At 34.0% G+C, this 13,884-nt stretch overlaps 1 protein-coding gene across 1 annotated transcript in view; it reads left to right on the top strand.

Moving 5' to 3' along the window:
• The window catches only part of Sos2 (SOS Ras/Rho guanine nucleotide exchange factor 2), an 82,800-nt gene that overhangs the window by 40,226 nt on the left and 28,690 nt on the right, over positions 1-13,884 (top strand). The window contains exons 7-8 of the mRNA XM_010632709.3: positions 2,622-2,732; positions 7,688-7,786. Coding sequence (XP_010631011.1) covers positions 2,622-2,732; positions 7,688-7,786 — 210 coding nt within the window. The remainder of the gene's footprint in view (positions 1-2,621; positions 2,733-7,687; positions 7,787-13,884) is intronic.

Genomic DNA, 13,884 nt, shown 5'->3' with positions numbered 1-13,884 from the left:
TTTTTTTTTTTTCTTTTTTTTTCTTTTTGGTACCTGGGATCAAACTCGGGTCCCTGCACTTGCAAGGTAGGCACCACAACCACTGAGCTAAATCCCCAGCCCTTAAAAGTAATGTGGCTCTTTTTAAAAATAATAAATAAAAAACTAGAGACAAGTACTGTATAAATGAAGTGAAAAATCACTATTTTGAAATTCCCAGAGATAATCTTATAACATTAATTTTCCTTATAAATAGCATACCTTTCCTGTATCAGGACCCTTGTCCATGTTAATAATTCTGCTTTAATATAATTTTTAAATATAATGCCCTGTTACATGGAGACACCATAACCATCATAAGCTTGTAGGATTTTTCCTTTCTATTATAAACAACACTGCAACAAACATAATTTGTACTATGTCTTCATAGTCTAATAATTTTGGGGGATGTATTCCCTCAAGTTAAATTGTAGTACAAAGACGAGCTATGTTTTTAGAACTCTGAAACATTTTGCCAAGTCAATTTCCACATACATTTCAGTGTATTCAAGCCCTCTTTCTCTTTCGTCCCATACCTTGACTAATTGTGGGTATTATCCCATTCATTTTTGCCAGTTTGATGTGAAAAAAATCTCATTTTAAAAATTTTGCTTTTTAAAAAAATTATGTAGAGCACCTTTTCATACTCACTGGCCATTTTTCTTTTGGAAAACAGTGTTAGAATACGGTCTTTAGATTCATGTGAAGATTACCAAATTTTATCATCTCTGTATATATTTTCTGAAAACATAATTTATTCCATTTTGTAGGACAAAGAAACTAATAAAATGGAAATATTCAGTTACTGATGCCTAACTGAAATATTCAGTCTTCATTCTTAGTAGAGTGCTTTTGTATTGTGATATCATAATAACTGGTAGTCTCTTACTAATTTGCCATATTCCTAAAGATAGCATGGTTCTAAAAATACTGTATTACTTTTTTTTTTTTTTTTTTTTTTTTATTTTTTTTTTTTTTTTTTTTTTGGTTTTTCTCACTATGTAGTTCAGACTGTTCTGGACCTTACTGTGTAGCCCAGGCTAGTCTTAAACTCGCAGCAATCCTCCTGCCTCAGCCTCCCAAGCACTGGGACTAAAGGCGTGCACCACCACGTCCGGCTATACACACACATTTTCCATTTTAACCATTTTTAAGTGTGCACCTTGGGTGGTATTAACTAAATTCATAATATTGTACAACTATCACCACTGTCTAGCTCTAAAATTAAATCATCTCAAACAAACTACCCAGTGAGTGGTAACTGTATTTTCCCTTCTTCAATTCTTAGTAACTTCGAGTCTACTTTCTACCTCTATGAATTTGTCTATAATACATATTTCATATTAGTGGAGTTATTATATACACTTACCCTTTTATGTCTTATTTCATTAAGATAATATTTTAAAGTTCATTTGTCATTGTGTGTATTAGAATGTCATTCATGCCTATGACTGACTAATAATTCCATTTCATGTATATATAGATAGAACAACTTGAGTAACTTTAGACACTTTGAGTGATTTTAGACACTTTGAGCCAGGCTTCAATTAAGTTTTGCATTTCAGGGCATTTTGTAGTTTAGATTTTCAGGATAGAGACAGTCAACCCATAAAGTCTATGTAAATGTTCCAGCATCTGAAAAACTCCAAAATCTGAAGCACCTCTGAGTCCCAGGCATTTCCAATAGGGCATGCTTAACCAGTTCCTCGTTTTGTATATCCATTTATTTGTTTATGGCCACTTGAATCATCTCCACCTTTAGCTATTGTAAATAATGTTTCATTGTTTTCAGTTGTTAGGTATATACATAGTAGAATTACTGGATCATATAGATTTTGTTATTTGAGGAATTGCTGAAGTGTTTTCTACGGGGGTTGCATCAGTTTACTTCCCACTAGTGATGACTCAAGATTCTAATTTCTCAGTACTTTTTTTTTGGTACCTGGGATTGAACTTGGGACCTTATACTTGCGAGGCAGGCAGCAGAACCACTGAGCTAAAACCCAGCCCTTGACAGTACTTTTTATTTTCTGGCAAAAACTAAACAAAACAGTGTTTTGTGGCTTTAAGTACAAAAATGAAACATCTCTTGAGTCGAATTAAACATTAAGATTATTGGTTATTGGAGAAGAGGAATTTAAGTATAAACATTGGACAAACTGGAAAATTTCTCCTTTCTTATATTTTACTGTATGTTGCCTTTCTCTGCTTTTTTCCCCCAGCATTGGGAAACAGACTAGATGAAATAGACTAGCTAATAATTTTGCTTCTTTTTTAAGTATCTTAAAGGTAAACTAATTTTAACTGAGCATCTGAGTTTCCAGCCTTCTTTACTAAATATACTTCTCATTTACTGGGAATAAAATGTATATTTTAATAGTTTGATACTTGTGACCACAAAGATAGTCCCATTCTAAGACTCACATTTTTAAAAGCTCTCTTAGTTGCAGCCAGTTATTGTTTGACCCTGAAAAGTAGAGACCAAAAAGTGAGGAAACCTAGTTGAAGACTTGAACAAAACTTTGTTGTTAAATAATCTGTATCATTTTAGTAGAAAAAAATGTTCTTTCAGACTTGACACGTTTTTATTTTCTAAAAAATAGGAGCAAGCATTTGATCCTTATGAAACATTATCACAGGACATTCTTTCACCAGCATATAATGAACATTTCAGTAAGCTGATGGCCAGACCTACAGTTGCTTTGCACTTTCAGGTAAACTTAAATGGATTGTTCCTACTTTTTATAAAACAACATAAAAAATATTTTACTTTCTTATTCTTTAGGTATTTGTAATTCTAGAATCCTTTCATAAAGCAATTGAAAAGACAGTGCATCAGTCCTCCAAACCTTGTTCATTTTAAACCTATTTTAGTTTGGCTTCTGGTTTTTGCTGAATTACTTTAGCCTGTTCTAAATATAGAAATCTTTTTAAGATCTTCTTTGTAGTACTGGGTATTGAATCTAGGATCTTCACGCTGAGCTACATTCCTAGTCCTTTTTAATTTTTTTAAAAATTTTGAGACAAGTGTCACAGTTCCTAAATTATTCAGACTGGGCTTAAACTTGTGATCCTCTTGCCTCAGCCTCTCAGAGTGCTGAGAATACAGGTGTGAGCCACTATGTCCAGCCCATGGAAATCTTATAATAGTACAACACCACAAATACTGAATGACCAGAAGCATCTGGCATGTTCTACATCAGAGATCTACATTTGAATCTGGAGAACTATCATGTTTCCTACAGGAAGAATGTTTGGTAAAATTATAAAGAGAAGAGCCTTATAATATGCATACTGACTTCTCAATCAGTAGATAAATAGTGTATTGAGGGGGATTTATTGGTTTAGGAATGCAGTTAGATAAAGTGAAAATTAGTAGAGATAATTAAAATTGTATTTTTATGTGATTTTATAAACTCTGTCAACACAACAGAAGTTACATTGGCATAGGCATGCTTGACTGTTAGAGCATCTAGCTTGACTCTTTCCTCTCAGCAAATGAGTAAGATCAAATCTGTATTGTCTGAAAATAAGCAAATAAATAAAGAAGCTCATTTCATTCTAATTACTCCAGATTTTCATATTTTTGCTTTGCAGTGAGTTACCTTAATTTTTTTCTCATTCTTCTTCAAAACACTATCATCTCTTTTCTACTTAGGATATAACACTAAAAATTGCCTTTGACAATTGACTTGTCAAGTGCAGGGGATATATTAATTTCATATTTATGTCTGTAATAGTTGTTAATTCCCCTCTTGTTCCTTGGTTCTTATGATACTCTTGTTTTTTGATTTGCTGGTTTTTTTTTTTTTTTCCCTTACTTTGCAGTACAGGGAAACCGAGAGGCTTTACACTGAGGTACATTCTCGTCCCCAGATCTTTTTTATTTTTATTTATTTACTTATTTATTTTTGGTATTGGGGATCAAACTTGGGACCTTGCACTCACAAGGCAGGCGGCAGAACTACTGAGCTAAATCCCTGGCCCTTTAATTTTTTATTTGGAGACAGGATCTCACTAATTTGCTAGATTGCTGAACTTGGGTTGAGCTAGGCTCAAATTTACAGTCCTACTGTCTCAGCCTCCCAGAGTGCAGGGATTATAGGTGTGCATCTCCATATCACCATGCCTGGCTTCTGTCATACTCTTTCTCCTTGTTTTTATCTTCTCTGATTTTTCCTTCTCAGTCTTCTTAATTGTAGTTGCTCTCAAACTTCTGTTATCAGCCCCTACTCTTCTGTCCTTCAATGCTCTCCTTGGGTGACTCCATCCATATCATTTATGCTGGTCACTTTCTGTGTTTCTAAGCCATAACTTTCTTTTGCAAGAGACTGTGGATCTGTGTCTGTACACTTTCATATAACTGGCTACCTTGAATGGGTTTGCATTAATAACCTGTAGGCACAAATTATATCCCATAGATATAGTTAAAACTGAGCTTGCCATCTTTTCCTTTCCTACTTTACTGTGAATTCCTTTTATGTTCATTTACTACTCTTATTTCAAAAAGTCTGTCAGTATAAAATAAAAATCATACCTAATTCTCAAAATTTTCTTTAAAGAAGTAATTAAAAAATAAATCCTGAGCCAGTTATGGTGGTACAGTCAGGTACTCTTAGCACTGTGGGAGACTGAGGCAGATGTATTGCAACTTCAAGACCAGGGTAGACAACTTAAGTAACTTATGAGAACCAATCTCAAAACAAAGTCTGAGGATGTATTCAGAGGAAAAAACCTAGAATTCAATCCCCAACCCTCCCCAAATAAATCTTAAATATTCATATAAACCATAAATTAAACATTAACATATTATTTGCTTATGACAATTTTGCATAATAATTAAAGTACAACATTGTTTCTTATTTCATTGTTATTTACCTAATATTTTAAGTTACTGCCCTAGATTTTAATGTAATTTACAATGTTACGTTGAGAGCCTTTTTCAGGCCAAACTCATTTATACTATATTAACTTTGAAAAATTAATTCAATTTAAGGTAAAGCAGTGTTTCATTTAAAAAAAAATCACATTTGTAGATGGGGAGGGGAGGAGGGGGTGAAGGGAGGGCAGGGGTAAGGGGAAAAATGAGAAGACTTGTCATGTGGAGGTACAAGATCCCAACAATGAATGTAACTGTACTGTATCCCTAAAATGTACCAATAAACTCAATTAAAGCTGAAAAAAAAAATCTTTAGGGCTAGAGATGTAGCTCAGTGGTAGAACCCTAGCTTAGAACCTGTGAGAAGCCCTGGATTCAGTCCCCAATACTGCTTGCTTAAATAAGTAAATAAATAAATACATTTAAAAAGAAATCTTTAAAAGCTGTGCAGTACAACTTAAGGAAATGAGCTTAACTCCTGGCTTCAGGCCAGGCAATCATTGTGCCACATATCTTTTGCTCTCAGTTTGCTCATTGGAACAGTGGTGATGAAAATACTGTGTACCTCTTATAGTTGTTATGAAAATTAAATGCTGATATACACACACACATACACACATATGAATGACATTTGGCACTAATTAAGCCCTCAATAAATGTCAGCTCATGTTATCAGATGACTGTACACTTTAAATACACACTGAAAAGTTTGAGTGCCCTTTAGTAACCATTTCAGTTCAAATTAACAAAATAAATGGTCTTTATAGACTAATGGCATATTGATTGCAGTTAAAAGACTAAAAATAAAACAGAGTAATTCAGATCACTATAGCAATTACTTTAATGGTGTCTTAGTCCATCCATACTATTGTAACAAAATACCATAGACTTAGTACCTTATAAATAAGAAATGTATTTTTCAGTTTTGGAGGCTGTACATCTAAGATAAGGTGTTGGCAGATTCAGTATCTGATAAAGGGCTGCTCTTCTGATTCAGAGATGGCCCTTTCTCACAGTGTCCTAACATGATAAAGGGGGCAGAGAAACTCCCTTGGGCCCCTTCTAGACGGTTGCTAATCCTGGCTGGAGTGTTCTGCCCAGCTGTCCTAATCACATGCTAAAGGCCTCACATCTTAAATCTTTTCTGAGTCGGCTTCAGCACATGAATGTTGAAGGAAAACAAACATTTAGACCTTAGTAAAAAGAAATTAATTACATGTGCATACACACACACACTTTTTAGTGGTGCAGGGGATTGAGCCCAAGACTTCTTGAATACTAAGCACGTACTACCACTGAACGCCTGTTGTGCATTTCTCGGTAGCAAGTCTGGCTACCAGATAACAAGTTCATTGAACAAATTATACTTTAACTTTACTTAATAAAACATGAGAATTGTGAGAGTGTTTATGAGGATATTTTTTTAAAAGAAGCATATCATATTCTCACTTTAAATAGTGGTCCTGTCAATATTTGTGTTACGGAGAGAAATACCAGTTAAACAACTTTAAAGACATTTGAAATCAGCATGAATAACTTTTAAGTCTCTTACAACTTTTATAAAGTCATTTATTCTATAGAGTATTGTTTTTCAAATCTGGAGTGTATCATGGGACACAGATAGCTTTAAGGGAACCAGTTCTTAGTCTGCCTGAGACCTTGTTTATGTATTTTACATTTTCCTTTTCCAACTTCTCTTGCACATTACTCCTTGCCATATTGAATTTCCTACTATTCATTGATCCAAGATATAAAAGTCTCCAGGGCACCAGCTAGGAATAAAAAAAAAAGTATTGTTCCTGTGAGTTTATTGAGCATAAAGTCAGAGTTTCCAAAAGAAGGATGTGGAGTGATTATTAAAAATTCTTGGTAGCAAAATGTTATGTCCGTGTTTGTCACATTTATCTAAGAATTAAGTGAGATATTTATCACATATATAAATATTAGCTTTTTGGAAAGGTGCTTCATCATTCATTTGAGGTAGAGGGGAGGCTTGTATCTCATACCTGGATATACTGTGTTAAACAGTTTAAAGTTCTTTCAGGTGATCCAACTCCTTGAGATAATGATGTGTGTTTATTTGAACTTAAGGATAAAGTCAGGCTTTTTGATGAATTAAATTTGATCTGGCTGTTTTGTCATGAAGATTGGCTTTGTCAATTAAGTTATATGCCAAACATTTTTAGTAAACTAGGTGAGCTAAGTCTGAAATTTATTCAGTCATTATTTGTTTAGGTATATTTAAGTCACTTTTACAGTATCCCCCAAAATACATCATTTGAACTATTTAAAACATTGTTGATGTTAATATAAAAATATGTAAAAATATACACAGCTTTCAAAATTCTTTTAGGGTATATGACAGCCCATATGTTTGAAGAAAAGCTGTGGAAGACTATTCTTTTTATTTATTTATTTATTTATTTATCCTGGTACCAGGGATTGAACTCAGAACCTTGCACTTGCAAGGCAAGTAGCAGGACCAGTGAGCTAAATCCCCAGCCCCAGGAAGACTACTCTTAAATTTATTTTTAAAACTTACTTTATTATGTGTGTGTATATGGGAGTGTGCATGTGTGTATGTATGGGTATATACATACATATAGGTACACACACATATACATATTTAAGGTAGAAAAGAGAGGAAGTGACTTACCCTTTTACAATAGGTTATGCTTTCCATTATAATTTTGGTAACTATCTTATATTTTTAAAAGCTGTTTCTGTTTGGCACTGCTGTTATGTAACCTTGATATCAGAAATACACTATTATATCTTTTTCCTTTGCAGTCCATTGCTGATGGCTTTAAAGAGGCAGTCCGCTACGTACTTCCACGCCTTATGTTGGTGCCGGTGTATCATTGTTGGCATTATTTTGAATTATTGAAGGTAAGGCAGAAGCATTGTGGGCCCAAAATATATGCATTTTTGAGCACTAATACTAGTGTTTAACCTGATCATATTATCATTTAGTGTTTTTTATTCATAAAAATAAAATAGCACTGAGATGTAACTCAGTAGTAAGGCATTTGCCTAATATGCAAGGCCCTGTCAATCCCCAGTACCCCAACAAAAAATATATATGTTAAAATTTCTAACATTTCTGGGGTCTTGGAGAAAATCCATATATCTTACTTATCTTCGTATCATTTCCATGTGGTAGACAGGAAAACCCAACTTTATCTGTCATTATGTAACATAGAATCTTGGATTAACAACTAATATAAAAGTTTACTTTTTAAAATTAATTTTTGAAAATACACAGTAGTAGTATTTTAAGTTGTTTTACTATAAACAATGAATAATTTTTTTGTGGCCGGGTGTGGTGGTGCATGCCTGTAATCCCAGCACTCGGGAGGCTGAGGCAGGAGGATCACTGTGAGTTCGAGACCAGCCTGGGCTACATAGTGCATTCCAGGTGAGTCTCAACTACATAGTGAGACCCTGTCTCAAAAAACCAGAAATAATAATAATAATAATTTTTTCGTATAACATTGCTCTAAATTTTTGTCTTGTTTTAATTTATTGAGAAAATTATTTTTGGAGTTGATATATTTTGCCATGCAGTGTTGTATTCTTCCTCTCATTGTTAGGACCAAGCAGCACATTGAGGAATATTATATGAATTCTTTTTTTTTTTTTTTTTTTGGTACAAGGAATCAAACTCAGGGCTTCATGCTTATCAGGCAGGTACTGCACCAATGAGCTACACCCCTGGCCCAAGGAATATTATATGTATGTAGGTATACATATACATATTCTCTCTTACACACACATATATGTATGTATAAATTTTTTAAAAAATAGGTCTTTAATTTGCTGACCAATTACTAGTCATAATCACATTAGCTAGGAGAACTTGGCCAGTTAATTAGTCTAGTGATCAATTGGCGGCAGAAGTACTAGCTGTGGCCACAGGATGAGTCTGGCTGTCATAGTCAATGTTTTAATCTTGGATATAGACATAGCTGTAAAGCTAACCTTGCAGTCATTCAGATAGGGGAAAAATATATTCAACTATATTATCAAATCAAGATTATATATGTTCACAAATATAAAAGGCAACTATAAAATTAATGCTGTTAGAACTTCTAAGAAAACATGAACATTGTTTTTAAAAGTTTTAAAAATTAAGTATCTGGACCTGCGTATGTATTTGTATGAAGCTTGCAGTCCTTTTTATGAATCAGTTTTTCTTCGTGCAGATATACATATAGAATTATACTGGCTTTTATTTTAATATTATTATATATTATTGATAACGTTAATATTATTACCAGTGGAGTAGATGGAAAAAGTCTAAACAGCCTGTCTAAACTAACCATTTAGTATTCTGAAGCAGTATAACAAGCAGAAGACTGCTTTGCTTTTAAAGAGTAGTAAATAAACGGGGTGTGGTGGCGCACGCCTGTAATCCCAGCACTCGGGAGGCTGAGGGAGGAGGATCGCTGTGACTGCAAGACGAGCCTGGGCTACACAGTGAGTTCCAGGTCAGTCTCAACTACATAGTGAGACCCTGTCTCAAAAAACAAAACAAAACAAAAAAAACAAACAAAAAAAAAAGTAGTAAATAAGTTGGGAAAGGAAATTTTACTAAGAATTATACTTGAAAGAGGGAAGATAATCTGAAAATAGACACAAGTGCTTATTGGACAAATGCTTGCCAGAACCCGTGAAAATCAGTGACAGTGACGCAGGGAAATGAGAGTGGGTGGTTGCCAGAAATCTCCACCTCTCACATGATCACTTTGGTGATAACTCTTGCCTTTTAAAGATCAAGGGAAAGTACATAAGATAAAAACCTGTGTCTAACGGCAGCAGATACTTTTTTATTACTAGCTGCTTTAATACAGCAAAGAATGAATGAAAAAGAGAAACCACCCATGTCTGATCCATGAAACTATGATTCTTGAAATAAATATGGAATATCTTCAGTTTTAATTCACATACAGCAACAATTACAGCAACTAGAAATTTGTAATGGAAAGATAAGCCAAGATAAGATACTTAGAATAGCAAAAGATTTTGATAACATCACAGAAGATATTATCCAAAAAGTCAGTGAATGCGTGTTGAGAAATTACATGATACCAGAAACAGTTTATCTAAAATTAAAAATTATTATCATATTATAAAGTTAATTTTATAATAGTTTTCTTTTTGTTCTTTTCAAGTTCAAGCACTACTTGGGTTGATAACAAACTACACTTTACATTTTTTCCTCAGATAAACTTTAGATAAAACTTTCACAAACTACTTTTTAAAAAAATTTTATCAGTACATATTTGCAGTACATAATGATTACATTGTGAGGAATTGGTACATGTACATAGCATATCTAAATTCTTTTTCTCCTCCTTCCCCTCCTTTTACTTTTTTTTTTTTTTTTTTAAATCGGGGATAGAATTTGGGACCTTGCGCTTACGAGGCAGGTGACAGCACCACTGAGCTAAATCCCTGGCTATTTTTCTTTTTTTAAAGATAAATTTGATTTTTTTTCTTAATACATACTTTTGTCTTTATACAAGAGAATAAAGAAAAATTTTACCTCCTAATTTATGAATAACCTCATGAAGTGATTTTTATATTCAAAGAAAAAACTCTGTCTTTTTTTGTTTTCCTTGGAACCAGGGATTGAACTTGGGACCTTGCACTTGCAAGGCAGGCAGTGGAACCACTTGAGCTAAATCCCTGGCTCTGTCTGTTCTTTATTACTAAGGACATACCTTACTTTCTCACTTCAAAATGGATTTATTCACAGTCAAACAACTTTCTTTTACTCTACTAACCCCATGGTTATCCTGTAAATTTAGTTAATGGACAGAATAGAAATTCTCCTTTCTCTCAAGAAGTCTTACTTTTGCTTAAAGCTTAACAGGAAGACATTAACTTGCATGAGATTCATTGGAAGATAGGCCATTGTTTCAATATGAAACTGTATGAACTTGAGTTTCTTTAGGTAATACAGTTTTACCTTTTACTTTGAAAAGCAGAAAAGTTACAGAAATAGTAGTGAACTCCTTTTACCTAGATTCACCTTTGTTAACATTAAATATTTGTCCTTTTTTTGTGTGCATATGTGTATATGTACAACTTTAAGTATATTCTTCACATCAAAGCTTGAGGTGCTGTTGAAAGAAATATCCTGATCCTTGAAAGAGACTGTGTGAGTGTTATTTTACTCCATGTTTACTCTTTCAGACCTGATACATCATCCAAGGTCATACTGAAGAAAAATAATGTGTATGGTGGTGTTGCTGTTGTTGTTGTTATTGTTGTTGTACTGGGAGTCGAACTCAGGACCTTGTGCTTGTGAGACAGGCATCATGAGTTTTGACTTGAATTTTTCACCAAATTATTCATTCTACTTTTGTCCAAAAAATGCTGATAGATCTAGACTGAACTGGTTCAGTGAGGTGGAGATGAATTCATAATTTATTGTGTTTCCTATTGCTTCAGACACACAGATATCCATAGTAGATGTAGCTTGGCAAATGTTTCAGTGGTATCTCATAGAGTTAAGAAAAAACTTACATGAGGTATAAAATCTTAGGTGAGATAAGCTTGTAAACAGCTGAGGAGAATGACAGTTGTCACATAAGCAAAGAATACATTCTTCACGCAGGTCCTTAAGACACTACAAATTAAAGATGTGTCTCTTCCATTTTATTACTTTTAATCATCTATTGCAAGGGTGTTTATTCTCCGACCTCTTTTCCAAAGCATACTCAATTTCATTAAACTGTAATTATCCAGTTTGTTTTTAAGACTAGGAGGGATCTTTTTTAACTTGTTGCCACATTTAGGCATGGACCAATATTTTTCTTAGTTGTGTATGGAGTCGTTGAGAAACAATGACAACTTAAAATATTCATGCTAAAATCATAAGTATAACCGGGCATATTCTTTTTTTTTTGGAGGGGTACTGGGGATCAAACTCAGGACCTTGCACTTGCAAGGCAGGCGGCGGCAAATCCCTGAGCTAAATCCCTGGCCTAGTCATATTCTGATTACTTCTGAATTTACTTTTTCTTAACCACATGCAAGTACTACACTAAAAATGGAAAAGACATATCCCCAGTCTTTGATGAGTTTAACATTTAGTGAGGAAGATGAAATAATTGCATTGATGTTGGCAAAAATAAATAAATAAAAAAGGTAGAGGGGAAAGGGAAAAAGAATTGAGATTTGTTATGTACATGTACCAGTTCCCCACAAAGAATGTAATCATTATGTATTGCAAACTTGTACTAATAAAAATTAAAATTTTTAAACACACTAATCTTTAAAAAAACAAATAATTAAATCTAAGTGCCTAATAGAAGCAGTACCATGGTATCACTGAGTAGTAGGAATAACTCTCTGCCTGGGGAAGTCAATACAAATTCATATGGTTGTTGGCTGTATAGTTATCTGTGTGTGTGTGTGTCTGAGGGAGAGATTGAGTAGTTATTTGAGGGAATCACAAAAGACAAGTGCTGAGAAACTGTATGATTAAAAGAGACAATAGAAACTTTACAAATTAATGTAACACTGACAATATCCTATGTTAGAGAAAAATTGATCTAAAGGATATTATTGCAACAATTGATAAAATTGAACCTAAAGTTGATTACTATGTTTTGATTCTATAAAAGAATATTCTTATTCTAAAATTACCCCTATGGGAGGGAGGGAGGTGGAGTTGGTAAGAGAAATGAAAAAGAATTAAGATAGTTTATGTACAAATACCTGTATTCCTAAAATGACTGTAAACTTCATGTATTGCAAATATTTAATAAGATAATAAAATTACTACTAAAATGTTTTGAAGGAGTAAAAGGGGATGATATTATTTAAGAGTAATTTATGACAAGTTTGACTTTATATAATCTTAAATCTGTTCAGTGTTTCCCCTTTCTCTGCAAGAAACTGGATGGATTGTATCACAGAGTACTCAAATAATCTGGGGAGAGGGCCAGGGATTTAGTTCAGTGGTTCCACCACCTGCCTTGTAAACACAGGGACCCAAGTTCGATCCCTAGTACAAAAAAAAAAAAAAAAAAAAAAAAATCTGTGGTGAACCATGGTGCACATACATTGGCTTGCAGTGTAATAAAGCATGTGGCAGTGGCAAAATGTTAACATTTAGTGACTTGGCTGGACACACCTGTCCCAGTCCTCTGGAGGGCTGAGGCAAAAGGATTGCAAGTTCAAGCCCAGCCTGGGCAACTTAGTGATTTAGTGAGACTGTTTCAAATGAAAAAATAAAAAGGGCTGGGGATGTGGCTCAGTGTGACAGACCTGTGTTTGATCACCAGTGCCACCCGAGTATCCAGCAGTAATGTGTACTATTGTAACCATTGTGTAAATTTGCTGTTAATTCACACACACACACACACACACACACACACACACACACACACACCAAAAACAAAGGGAAAAAGGCATCACTAGAAGGCATCATTTGTGAGTGTCCTAGAGGATAAATTTATCAGATAGGTAAGGAGGGTAGAGGCCAAAATGTGGAAAGCGTATGAAGCCATGGAAGAACATGACTCATTTGTAAATATTTAGTAGAGTAATTTCTATGTTAGTGTAAGAAGTTTATAATACATTCTTCCAAATACCTATAGAGAATAAGCTTGAGAATTAAGCTAATGTATATTCTTACTTCTGAAAATTCAAGAAATGTTTAGCAAATTATTAGACTAAGATTATGTAAAATAGAGCCATTATTTTATATACTCCTGTCACTAGAAAATTTAATTCTCTGAATGTCCTGAAATTTTTTTACTGCTTAACAACATACATTGTTACATGGCTATTTAACAAGTCCACAATGGGGCATAATTTATGTGTCTTGCTGCCAGATGGCTCTGAACCACCGGTGCATGACGCATGAACCATCAGGTGGCAGGGGACAGTCCCATCAAGTAGTACAAGCCACCCAATGGGACAATCATGTCTTTACTGCTGGTAGTTCAAGCTGGCAGAACCATGTCAAA

This window comes from Fukomys damarensis, unplaced genomic scaffold, assembly GCF_012274545.1.
Source record: "Fukomys damarensis isolate Sample0158 unplaced genomic scaffold, DMR_v1.0_HiC HiC_scaffold_17, whole genome shotgun sequence".
NCBI classification, from domain to species: domain Eukaryota; kingdom Metazoa; phylum Chordata; class Mammalia; order Rodentia; family Bathyergidae; genus Fukomys; species Fukomys damarensis.
Note: the sequence above shows the minus strand (reverse complement) of the source record. Positions and strands in the feature narration are given on the sequence as shown.